Source organism: Dermacentor silvarum, chromosome 6 (assembly GCF_013339745.2).
Source record: "Dermacentor silvarum isolate Dsil-2018 chromosome 6, BIME_Dsil_1.4, whole genome shotgun sequence".
Classification (NCBI taxonomy): Eukaryota; Metazoa; Arthropoda; class Arachnida; order Ixodida; family Ixodidae; genus Dermacentor; species Dermacentor silvarum.
This window is the reverse complement of record NC_051159.1, coordinates 82,938,725-82,952,197: the sequence shown is the minus strand read 5'-3', so window position 1 is coordinate 82,952,197 and position 13,473 is coordinate 82,938,725. Positions and strand designations below refer to the sequence as shown.

The following is a 13,473-nucleotide window of genomic DNA, read 5'->3' as shown; positions in this document are numbered from 1 at the left end:
TCGTGAGCTCGCGCGCTTGTCTTTATAGGAGGCGTTGCTCACAGCAAGCGGATACGAACGGGATTGGATCGCATTGGATAGAGAGTAGCGATGGAGATGGTGTCTGCTGAATTATGGTGGCTAGCCACCATAGCTGAATCATTGGCTCAATAGGCAACATCATCGTTCAGTTAGTTGTGAACCTGCGTTTTTCTTTCAAAACCAAAAAAAAAAAAAAAGAAGTTACACTTACCGTTTTTTTTTCTTGTTCAAATAATGCATCAATATTTAATTTTATAGTCTAGATCGTCCAAGTTGCCTTTGTCTTCACCATTGAAATGGTGAAGACAAAGGGCAGCTCTCCGCGGCAGCTCTCCGCCTGCGTTCTAACTTAAATCTCCTTGGTTCTAACTGAGCCTCTGAGCCTCGGTAAGGCCAAATCAAAACCCGCTCGCCTGTCCGCGAGGAGTTTATAACTCGAAGGACCGCTCAGTGGCGTTCAATTGGATATTAATGCTTTCGCATTCACAACTCATAAGAAGGGCTTATGTACGTGTCCTCGGATGTCTTTTTTTTCTTTTCTTTTTTTAAAGCGAATAGCTTTCTTTGCCGCTCTCGGTCGTTTTCGTGGTAGTTACGACGGTAGTCGATGGACAGTGAACCGCCGATACAAAGGTGCCGATGCAAAGGGCGCGTGCACTCGCGCAACCGAGGGATTGATTTACGCGGCGGGTTCGTCGCGGAACGCTTAAATGTTTAGATGTTGCGGTGGGGCGGTTGAAGCATGTGTCAGAATAGCCCTCCTCTCCCGACATGATGGATGGATGGATGCTATGAGCGTCCCCTAGCTTTGAAACGGGGTGGTGGGTTGCGCCACCAAGCTCTTGTTATTATATTGCAAAATGTCCGACCCATCTTCCGAAAAAAAGAAAAAAAAATGTCACAGTTCCGCCCTAAGGGCGAAGCAATGAATGCGATAGCAACACAGCAATGTCATACCAAGTAAGGTGAGCGGCTTTGGTAGCAATATGAATTGTAGTAAACATGAGCTGATTAAGTAAGCAGGTGTGCTGCGGCGTAAGTAGACCGACATGAAGAGAGACTCGATGACCACGAGAAGGCGCGTGTGAAACGGTGGTGTTGATGAGAAGCGCTTCCCGTGGGCAGCGCGTACACCTGTAGTGCTGCACTGCCGATCCGGGCAGCATTGCATCATTGCATGTGTAGCGTGCGTTGGAAAATGTGGCCCGACGATTACTTACTGAATGAACAAGCGTGGTGTGAGCGCGCACAAACAAACATGAATAGATCACACTGAATGACTGCAGACAACGACTGTCAAAACGCTGGCAGCGAGCGCATACGCCGCCGCGGGCGAAGGTACGTGCGGTCTATCGCTGCAACGGAAATTGAGCGGCGAATGCACGGCGCATAAAGGTCAGAGCCGTGTGGAGATAAGAGACGGTGCGGGCGAGCGACGAGCGCGGTTGTTGGCAGAGTAGAAGTGCGCCCCCCCCCCCCCCCCCCAGCTCCCTCCGGCGCTGGCTTCCGCTTCCTTGCTTGCGCGTGGGAGATTGAGTGCGTTCGCTCTCCGTGATAGCGCGCGTCCCCGCGCGCTTCCGCCCGGGCATACGACGCGCGGTGAAGATTCTATCTATAGGGAACCTCACGGCGACGGCGACGGCAGAAATCCGGTTGAAGTGTCCATATAATTGCTATCGCAATAAAGAAAAGAAACCCACATAGTTCCAGTGTTAGCATCACCCCCAACCTGTGACGGCTGCGAGAAAGCGGCCCACCGGAGAGAAGGGTGGCACAAACTTGTGTCAGAAAGCAGCCGGTCAGTGGGGTTCGCCAAATCTAGTACACTATAGTTCGCCGCGTGTTGCCCACTCCTGGAATACGCGGCAAACCTCCCTGACAGGCTGCTTTCTGCAGCTGCCGGCAGGAGGCGACACAAGTTTATGCCAGCGCTGTCGCTGCAGCAGCCCGCATCCCCATCAGTGAAGGCAAGTTCGCACTTTTTTTTTCTTTAAAAAAACAGGCAATTAACTGTGGTAAGTGTTATACTAAGCGAAGCAGGCCCCAAAATGCGATTGTTCTGCAAAATGTGAGCAGGAACAGTGCAGCGGTGAGCGAAAAACCTTTTTTCGAATAGGTGCAGCGAAATATTCAGGACCCTGTATATTACTCAAATGTAGCATCTACCTGATCTTCCAGGTAGATGCTACCAGGGTTTGTTTCTCGCATGCGATCATAAGTGATACTGCTGCTAGTCACGCGGACTTGTTCTTTACGGTATAGTCACGGCTACCCATAAGGCTTTGCACGGAAGGCCCATTGACGTTCGTGTACGCGTATTTGCGAAATCTCACGACGATCCCTTGTTCTGTGAGAGCGCTCGATAAAAGCATGATAAGATCCAGCAATCTTCAGTACACCGAGGCGGGCAGTTACCGGTGTTTACGTTACCTGTGAGTGCGCCCGCTATGTGGGCCGACAGTTATGGGCTCGATATATTCCGACGTAACAACGACGCTCGCGCACGCTGGACCCAGCGACGCTACTACGCGAGGCGCGACCGAATGCGCCGGCTGCCGCCAGGCCACGCCGACGACGTTACCCAGACTGCACCGCGTCCGCGTTTCTTTCCGCGCGGCGCTCTGCTCTACTGAGCTACAGCATAGAGAAAGAAAAAAAAATGTGGTTGATCCCTCTTATATAGGAATCGGTATAGAACACGAAAGTGAAACGTGTCTTCACAGAAGTAGTGTAATGTTTATTGCACATTGATATATAATGTCTATTGGTGTTTTGTGGCTAAAGCGCCCTTAGGCGTTGATGCACCCACGCTGACGCCTGGTGGCACGTCTCCTCCATCACGACTACCAACGTCGATGACCATGAGCAACCGTCGTGCATATGGAAGCTGCACTACGCTGCACACGCTAGCACAACGCGAAAGACGAAGCACGTAACTGACACACTAATACAACGCGCAAGACAAAGCACGTAACTGAATCGTCACCGAGTCAAATCAGCGCGTACAGCGCGTCGTAATTGCAGCCTCCGCGATCAACTTCAGAAACATTTTCAGAGCTAATTGCGGAGGCCACGCTCCGTGCTGAGTACGGTGAACGCCACCTAGTAGTGCTTCTGCGAGAACGCGTTGGTAGTGCTTCTTGATGCCAGCGTCCCTTCGAATGCTGGCATCGAGGCGTCGTAGTGCTGAGACCACCGAAGCGTTCACTGTCGGTGCGCGTTAGTGTCGTAATGCAGTACTTCTCTTTTCTGCTCGTAGGCGGCGGCACCGCCCCGAGCAAGAGCGCGGGTACACGGAGGAGTGTTAGATATATAAGGCGCGTCTGTGTAGCTCTCTGCAAATGCGTTTGTGGCGCAATGGGTTAAACGCTCGGCGATCTATCGTTGCGGACCGAGAGGTCGTGGGTTGGATTTCCAAATTTTCCATGTTTGTGGAACTTTTTCTTCTGGTTTCTTTCTTTGTATTATGTTCGTGTATGTTCGTGTGACGTATTTCCGTGACGGAAATACGTCAGTGATGTCTTGGTGGACCCCGGCATAAAACACTTTCGTGTTAAAAACTTTTTTTTCTTTCTCTATGGCTACAGATTCTAGCCACTGTAACTGAGCATGCGCTGCTTTGGCTGCGGCCGCTGCGTCGGGCCGCGTCCGAGTTGCGCCTGGCGTGGCATCGGCGACGTGACGCCACGAAACGAACGCCGGCGCGCGCGCGTTGTGAAGAGCCTAGAGGCGGATAGAGTCTGACGTAGCGTGAGAGCACGCCCACGCTACGCCACGTTGGCGAGAGCAACAGCGTTTATAGTACGACGCACTAGCACAGCCAACGTAACCGGACGCGGCAAACGCGCTCCGACGTGCAGGACGTCGACATGGCTCTTGCTCCATCCGCGCTATTCTAGCCACTGTATCCGCGCGTTGGTCACTGACTGCGCAGACCCACAGTGCATTGCGCAAAAAAAAGGGGGCCCACGCCCCCACGCCGCTTCGCCGATGGTCGCAGATAGGCAGAGTTGCCAGATGCCGCTAAGCAAAAAAGCTAATAATCATTCCAAAAGAAGGCAAAAAAAAAGAAAAAAAATGTGGTTGATCCCTCTTATATAGGAATCGGTATAGAACACGAAAGTGAAACGTGTCTTCACAGAAGTAGTGTAATGTTTATTGCAGATTGATATGTAATGTCTATTGGTGTTTTGTGGCTAAAGCGCCCTTAGGCGTTGATGCACCCACGCTGACGCCTGGTGGCACGTCTCCTCCATCACGACTACCAACGTCGATGACCATGAGCAACCGTCGTGCATATGGAAGCTGCACTACGCTGCACACGCTAGCACAACGCGAAAGACGAAGCACGTAACTGACACACTAATACAACGCGCAAGACAAAGCACGTAACTGAATCGTCACCGAGTCAAATCAGCGCGTACAGCGCGTCGTAATTGCAGCCTCCGCGATCAACTTCAGAAACATTTTCAGAGCTAATTGCGGAGGCCAGGCTCCGCTGTGCTGAGTACGGTGAACGCCACCTAGGTGGCATTGGTAGTGCTTCTTGATGGCTAGGCTAGGTGACTATTTGTCGCCACCCCGTTTCAAAGGGGATGCCAATAAATCATCATCATCATGCCAGCGTCCCTTCGAATGCTGGCATCGAGGCGTCGTAGTGCTGAGACCACCGAAGCGTTCACTGTCGGTGCGCGTTAGTGTCATAATGCAGAACTTCTCTTTTCTGCTCGTAGGCGGCGGCACCGCCCCGAGCAAGAGCGCGGGTACACGGAGGAGTGTTAGATATATAAGGCGCGTCTGTGTAGCTTTCTGCAAATGCGTTTGTGGCGCAATGGGTTAAACGCTCGGCGATCTATCGTCGCGGACCGAGAGGTCGTGGGTTCGATTTCCAAATTTTGCATGTTTGTGGAACTTTTTCTTCTGGTTTCTTTCTTTGTATTATGTTCGTGTATGTTCGTGTGACGTATTTCCGTGACGGAAATACGTCAGTGAAGTCTTGGTGGACCCCGGCATAAAACACTTTCGTGTTAAAAAAAAAAGAAAAAAAAATCCGCGCGACTTTTACGGAGAAGCCCAAAAGAAGCGGAAGTTGAACAAATTTTCTCATTCTTGAAAGTAGTTTAATTATAGTATGAAAAAATTGCACAAATAGGAAGGGAAGATAAACAAATAACTTTAATTATTTTGTACAAAGAAAATATGCGCAGAAATGAACGAAAACGCTCATTTACTTTTTAAAATAGTCTCCAGAGTAGCCTGCACCCTGTTCATTGCACGTTTTCTAGTACATAAATCTCACTCTTGCATTACTTGTATGCTGCTTTTTTATTGTCTCCGGTGACTGGGCATAACCAATCCTTGAGCTGGGTTTCCTTTTACCACTCTTTACAATATCTTTTGCCATAATTCGACCACTTCGAAGCCATTTTGCGCAAAGAACACTGGCAACACACTACGACGACCACGATTGCTGGCAAGGCGTCAAAACGTTGATGAATGGATAGGGACAGTTTCGTACTTTGTGACTCCGGCTGGTATCGCGTATATTTAACGACAAACGTGCGTGACGGGCACTAAAATAAGAATATTTGCAGGAAAAACGCGAATGAGCCCAAAAATACGCGACAAGCGACTGTAAAAATCTACAAGCGACTCGGTGAAAAAAGAAGTCCAAATCCACTTATTATAAGCGGAACTGGCAACCATGCAGATAGGTCACTCTATCGCAGACAGCCGTTCCAAGCAGCGCGTGGGTTAGGGATCGTTCTGCGCATGCTCCGAAGATAGCAGCCGAAGGCGCGTGCGTTGAAATCTAGAGGGGATAGCATTTCGGCTGGCGCAGCGCAATCGGCATAGCGTAACTCATAGAGTTTCTCACTATAACACCTAGAGGGTAATCTGGCGCCACCGTCTATGCGAGCCCTCATGGGAATGACGCGCTATATGTCTGCGAGGCTTGTGTTGGCTGGTGTTGAACGAGGCTTCGTCTAAAACGTGGATATGGCCACACAAATACTGCGTTCTTAAAGTAAAATCTGCATAAAAGACTTTAATTCACCTATATTACATCTCTCAATAAAGTTTACTCACCTACAATGCAGGATCAAGCGAAGAAAAGCAAGAACAGACGACAAGTTGTTCCAAAGCGAGCGATAATCTTGTTGTCTGCCCTCCAACTTTAGCGGCCAGCTGATACTTTTTACGTTTCATGTAATTGTGCATCCTATTGACCCTTTTCGCGGCGATGCCGTGGGCGCTGCCATATTTGATCACGTGGTGACGCGCCCATTGCTTGCCTCAACTGCCTCCGTTGCCTCCTTGTTTACAGTGGAAGTGTATGACGCCGGCGCGGCTTAGAAAACCTCTGTTTTCGGAGATATCGTAGACGGTGACTAGGTGGACGACACGAAGCGTTGATCATAGCTTCAGAGAACATGCAAAAGCGATTTCGGAGCTGATTAAGCTATGTCCAAACGGCGCAAGCAGCGTATATGGTGCTTATTCTAAAAGCGGGGCTAAATATGTATTCCAAGCTATCCAAGCTTTCCGATTATGAATTCAGTCAGGGTTAGTGTGTTTTGCTCTTTGTTCTTTATTCGGCAAATATTTTGAAGCAGTGGCTTGTCAGTTTATGACTCAATGAAGTTCCTCGGTGCGGCCACTATCTGATTATTTTCTGCCTAATCGTTCGCGGGTGTGCTGAGTTCCGGTAGATTTGTTCTTGCTGCACACAAGGCTTGAAACGTAGCTGTTTTGTACATTGTAATACCTTGTAGCAAATATATATTACAGCTAGTAACTCGCTTACTCTTGTGGACCGTCACGAAACATTCAGCTTCGACCATTCGTGCGCCATAGGTGTAGTCCGTCATTTATTGTGCGTATACAGTGCGCATATATTCAAGTGTGCGCCCATTCACTTATTCTTGATACGTCGGCGATAGAGTGGGCGTAAGTCTTCCTGCCATTTGGGACAGATGTGTATAGATAACGTGCGCGAAACTTACTATATGACAGGAAGCGGCGCTACTCCCTTTGTCATTGTTTAACGAGTGGTACTCACTCTTGCCGACGTTCTGGCGATGAAGCCTTTTCTTTGAAGGTTAGCGATACAAGGCTGGTGGATGAGCAAATTTTTGTATCCTCGAGGAAATCCGTACATCACGAAGTGCCGTACATCATGAAGTGCCGGTAACACGTTCGGATAGTTGCAGCAGCGGTCCGCGAACTTGACCACACAGATTCATTCTATTCCTTAACATGCCAGTCACTATTTTTGCAGCCAACTACTGTACACGTCTTCAATCTACATGATTCAATCTAGCATGATTTAAGCACAGTGAGTTAGCGAAAACTCAGTTGCATTTCCGACAGCTGATCGCACAGAAGCAAGGTAGAAGCGGTAATGGTTTCGTATTCGTGCGCGGTCTCTGAGGAGAGGTATGGCGCGCCGCCGTGAGCGCCATCTCGTTTCTCTAAAACAAACTGCTCCACGAAAAAAAAGTCCTCAAAATTAAACAAAACATGCTTTTGTGTAATAATAAAGCTAAAGCAGTTTTTTACGAGCTGTTCTAGCACGAAATGAATCATTGTGACAGACGTAACGGTGCTAGCCAGGCGCGTCTTCAAGGCTTTCTTGGCTCTCCGAGAACGATGCCAATCCGAAGTCACAATATACCGGTATTTCCATGGATACCACAGCGCAGTAGCGCCAGTTTTCCATCTAGGTAAGATAGTGAGAAACTCTATGGCGTAACTGGCCGCGAGCGACGCTCGCCCGCACGCCGATAACGTCGGACTATAAACAGGCCTTTACCAGCGTGACCACCCTTCGGTATAATATGATATATATGAACAAAAACGTGATTGCGTGAGTGTATATCTACGAAGAGATAACAGCGTTGTTCCTTCTCTTAGCGGTGCTATCAGTGCGCACGCAGCGACGTCCTTCCGACAAAAACAAGCTGTCGCAATTCCCATTCTCTTATAGCACTGCCCACGTGACTGAGCTGCTGTGCGACCGTTATAGCCCGTCATTCCACGATTTCTTTCACAGCCAGGCACTTTGCTGCGATGGCCATGAGGATCCTTTGCTTTCTCATTTCCTGCGTGGGCCTACTGCTCACATCTGGAATCCATGCGGATGACGGGTAAGTTATAGGGTGAACCAGGGGACGTATTCTGCGACGGTCTCCTCGGCGATACTATCGCCTTCGCGTGACGTAGGGCTCAACCAGCCAATCAGTTCATCCGATTTCGCTCAACCAACGCCTCACGGCGATACAGTCGCCGAGGCGATGCTATCGCCGAAAGTGATCGTCGCAGAATACGTCTCCAGAAAGGGCATACTCAGACTCTAACTGATGTCGCAGCCTTCCCGGTGTTAAACGTTGTAGCTTCTTGTTTCTGTGGCAAAACAGAGAAGAAAAGGTCGGCATTCAACTTCGATCGCTTTGCTGAAAAGCTGACCCAGAGCAGCCGGTTGACGCTCGCACCGTCACTTTCCACAAGGATCACTACCGATCCCTTTCTATCACTAGGCCAGCCATAATTCACATTTCATTGTGGGTTTTAGCGTCCCTAACTGCACGGTGGCTTACGAGGGACACCATAGTGGAGGACTCTGGATCTGTTTTGACCACCTGGGGTTCTTCATCACGCACCAAACTCAGCTTTGGTGTAATTTTTTTCTTTCGTATATTTTTTATTTATATAGAGCTGCCCAGTTCTTGGCAAATCTCCCACAGTGGGCATGTGACACAACCGCACAAGAATCTAAATAATAATAATAATAATAATAATAATAATAATAATAATAATAATAATAATAATAATAATAATAATAATAATAATAATAATAATAATAATAATAATCAAGGCTTCATTTTATACTCAACGTTTACCCTCGAGTTATATTCAGCATTTACACATAATGTTCGCTACTTTTGTGTTGTCCTCTAGCTTGGAACCTACGAAGGAAGATAACTTCTTTAGGCCTGTATGTGCTGGCTGACTTGGTTTAGCGCATCTCTTTCGTGCTGCAGATAGCTCGTCGTTTCTTCTTTTTCCGTGACAGTTCTCATTAAATATTCGGATCATTCATACAGGTTAATTTAATCAATGCTCCGTCCAGCCTACTGGTTTCATCGCGATTTTAGGAACGTCCGTCTTTGTGGAGTTTTGTGTAGGAAGTTTGTTTCACTGTATACTTTCTTTTGGTTTGTCCTTCCACTGAATATCTTTGCAGGGTATCGAGAAAACGGCTATACAAATATTTAATGCACATGTTGTATACAACTCCCTTTTTACCACTCTGCTTTCTCTGGTCAAGTCGCACATGGAAACGTTACATGAAATCACATATTGTTTCAGATTTTATTGTGCCCGACGAAGGGCGTGCCCTGTAATATGTCTTTCCTGATTGGTTGACAAATTTTACGGAAGACATGCATGTCACACCGCAATGCTGAGTCCGTGTTTTTTTTTTCCCTCGGAAATACAGTTTAATGGTAAAAAGAACATGCAGAGGCAGATAAAGTTTAAACAAAACTGGAACCCTCTATTGATTCGTTGCCTGTCGTTGCCCCACTTTATGAAAAAAAAAAGACTTTTTTTATTGGTTGCTGGGCGCCCAAGGTCAGTTTTCCTCATTTCGCATAATTTGTAGATCTGACGGCTTTGAGCATCGTGTACGAGGACACAGGGGCGGTACACGTTAGTGACGATGCCTAAAACTTGCTGTGTACCGGGTTGTCGCTCCGGTTACACAGGTACGAGCGAAAAGGTCTCGTTTTTTTTTTTTTGTTTCCCAAGTGACGCCGATGAGCGAGAGAAGTGGAAACGTGCAATACCGCGACAGGAAGCTGGCGGATTTACAATTGACTCTCAACACGTCCGAATGTGCGAAAAACATTTTGACGCCACGGACGTTGTTCGAAGCGACGAGTTCGTAGTGAAAGGAGACGCAGTGTAGTTGCAACGCGAGAAGGCCAAGTTGCGGCCCGGCGCCGTTCCTAGGCTGTTCGAAGGGCTGCCGGTGTATTTGAGCAAGCCGAAGCCGCGATCCCGGTGTCAACGAGGATTAAGCCAGCACCAAAAAGGCGTCGTTTGTCGTCGCCCGACGCTACAGGAGATGAAATTCTACCCTGCTCAAGGACGGAAACATCCGATACAACCGTGGCTGGCAATAAAGGCAAGTCAAACAGCTTTGCATAGCCACGCTACTCGTGTACTTAAATTGAGTTTTGCATTGTTCCGCAGATGCGACAGTGGACACAGCCTGCCAAACAGAAGAGGTCGTCTGCTCCTTTTCGGAGTTGCAGGCAGTGAAGGGCCAGCTTCGGAGCGCGACTCAGCGACTCCGCCGGTGCCAGATGAAGCTCGCGAAGATGACCACGTTAGCAAGCAGACAAAAAAGGTTGGATCAGGAAATTCTGAAGCTATCTGCTCGCGAAAAGCTGATATTTGATCAGTGCCTGATGAAAGCAAACGCGAAGTCTGCAACAGCTGTGAGGTAAGCTATTGAGACGTGGGCAAATGCTGTATTACTCAACGAGTTGTGTTCTGCGTCCTTGAATACTTATGATTGACTCATATGTGGCTAAAGCTCACAAAAAAGAAAAAAAAATAGTAGTCTAGTGCATTTGCCTAGTCAGCTCGGAATACTATCTGGAATGGGCATATTCCTTTCAAGCAATATTCCCCGTCTTCTTGCAATACTTTGCGGTCTCACCTCTCTAAAGAATGTTCATGCTTATTTAAAGCAAGTTGTAATTAGGTATCACTTGCATGTCATCACGCATAAGTTAATATGAATTGTGGTAATTGCTTTGCATTTATGTAGACATTGCATTTTCTTTTTGCATTGTGTTTGCATGCATGCCAGCATTCTGATAAACGTAAAAGAAATCAGTAACTCTTCTATGGTGTAGGATGCTCAGTAGTATTCGACTATAGGAGAGGCAAACCCTTTAGTTGTTGCTTGTGATGTTAGCACAGCTTTGAATGTAATTCAATTACTTTGGTTGTTGGTTTCTATGGCGTATCGTGTGGTAGGTGCATGCAGCTTGCCATGGCAGGTGCATTTATTTGGTCCCTAATATCATTAGTTGCCTCACTATATCTGTACTGTGCATGCACATCTACAATGATGGGGAGTGAAAAACTACTGATTAGTACTTGCATCGTGGCATTTTTTAGGCTAGATGCAGTCAGTAATCCTTTTTGCTGTTTATTTTATGCTTATATTTTTAAAGCCCGGTGTGGGTGCATGAGTGATGGAGCACGTTGTTCCACATCCACTATATATTTCGTAGCCAAGCTAGTCATTTCACGTGAATTGCATTGTACTTGCACATTTATCAGCATGCTTATGAATGCAAAACGCATGCTCTGTTTCTTCCCTAGGTACAAAAAGGAGTGGCTGTATGATTGCTCACTTCTTAAGGTAAAGTCAACAGCTGTTTACACTTTCCTACAAGAAAACGGCTTTCTTCCCCTTCCCAACCCTCGCACTCTGTATGGCTACCTGAAAAGCCTCGAGGCCGATTTTGGCTTTGATGGAAGCTTATTTGCTGTCTTGCGAGAAAAAGTGCAAGGAGTTCCTGAAAGGGAACGCCGAGGTTAGACACCATATGGAATCAACTTACAATTGTTATTTTCTCGAATATGCAGCGTAACTAAACAAAACATTTTTTTGCAGGTGTACTCATGTTTGCCGAAATGAGTGTGCGGAAGGGTGTTCACGTCAGAGAATCTGACATGTCCCTTTTGGGGAAGGTGGATTTTTCTGAGCACACGAGACCAGCTGACCGTGAAAAGGATGGCGACCATGTGCTCGTGTTTTTGTTCCGGCCCTTTCTAGGTGGCTGGTCCCAGACAGTGGGCAGTATCTGTGCATCTGGTGCTGCACCAGGCTCAATAGTGGCAAACTTGCTGCATCAGTGCGTTGTGCACCTCTCGAATGCTGAAGTCGTTGTGGATGCCATCACATGTGACAATTCTACGTCAAATCAATCAGCTCTGAGGTCACTGGGTAAATATATAAGTATTATACTTGCAATTTTGTGTTGTATAATGAAATAATTGGGCTAACAAGCATTTTCATCTTCAGGTATCAGCGGCGACATAACCAACTAAGAACACGTTTCAACACCCGTGTGATCCGTCAAGATTTGTTTACGTAGTGATAGACCCTCCACATGTATTCAAGTGGATTCGGAACAATTTACTGAAGGTTGGGAAGTTTCTGGTAAGCATTAAAGTACTGCGCCCCTGAACTACTTGTGCTGTAGATTACTTGTTTTTTCTTATGAAATTTCTTTTTGTTTTTGTTGCAGCTGCCCCAAAGCCCAGAGGTCTTTCACTGCCACTATTCTGCCCTACTAGAGTATGAAGAGGAGCAGGCTGGGCTTCGCGCAGTGCCGAAGCCGACCAAATCGCACATTTTCCCTAATGCATTTCAAAAAATGAGTGTGCGGCTTGCTGTCCAGGTAAGAAATCATCTCAGCTAATGGTAATGTCGTAAATAAAACACATTCCCACAACCTTTGTTTGTTTTTGTCACTGAAACCAGAGAAGCATTGTAGCCTAAAAATTATTCTGTGCATTTTACAGTTGTTTAGGGAAAGCACTGCTGCAGCCATGAAGTTCTATAGCAAGCAAGAGGCATGCAAGAACTTACATCGCTCAACAGCAGCGTCAGACTTCAGACGACGCATGAACAAGCTGTTTGATAGCCTTAATTCTCGCAGGCCAGAGCATGTAAAATACAATGAGGCCGAACACATCACTGTAAGTAACTGATATTATTGCTGTAATAATAGCAGTCTTTTTGATTATGCTGCAAATATTGAATTTAAGACACTGAAGGAGAATATAGCTTGGCTGGACGATTGGCAAAGGTACATCGAGTCGTTGCCTGTACAGAGGCGAGTGTGTTTTCTGAGCAAACCAATGTGTCCGGCGCTTAGGATAAGGCTGCGCAGCACAGTAGCACTGGTCGAAAGCCTCCTAAGCTCTGGTTTTCGCTACGTGCTCGTAGGAAACTTTGGACAAGATCCCTTGGAGGTAAACGTATTTACATTTCATGCTAAGTAAGGTGTTTACCATGAATTGGTTTAATTTTGCAGTGATTCTTTGGGACAGTGAGGCACGTTGCTGGCGATGGAGGGCAGCCTACCGTACAACACTTCCTATTCATCTACTGTATGCTGTCTGTAAATAAGTTGGTGCGACCACCCAAACGTGCTTCTGTTGATGGCGATGGGCCTCAACTTCTCCTGAAGCTTCAGGGCCTCTTCGAGAAGGAAAAGCCTTCTAATAGTCAGGTAGAACACCATCTTCTTTTACCATTTCGGGACAAAAGAGAACAAGGAGGCGGCAAACACTTGGCTTTCCATGTGTTCTCGTTTGTCCAGTATATTGCTTTCAGTATATCAGTCATAAACAACC

At 47.1% G+C, this 13,473-nt stretch overlaps 1 protein-coding gene across 1 annotated transcript in view; it reads left to right on the top strand.

Moving 5' to 3' along the window:
• Window positions 1-8,028: 8,028 nt before the first annotated feature.
• Window positions 8,029-13,473, top strand: part of LOC119455680 (venom serine carboxypeptidase) — a 42,896-nt gene continuing 37,451 nt past the window's right edge. Inside the window, exon 1 of the mRNA XM_037717106.2 lies at window positions 8,029-8,171. Coding sequence (XP_037573034.1) covers window positions 8,095-8,171 — 77 coding nt within the window. The 5' untranslated portion in view covers window positions 8,029-8,094. The remainder of the gene's footprint in view (window positions 8,172-13,473) is intronic.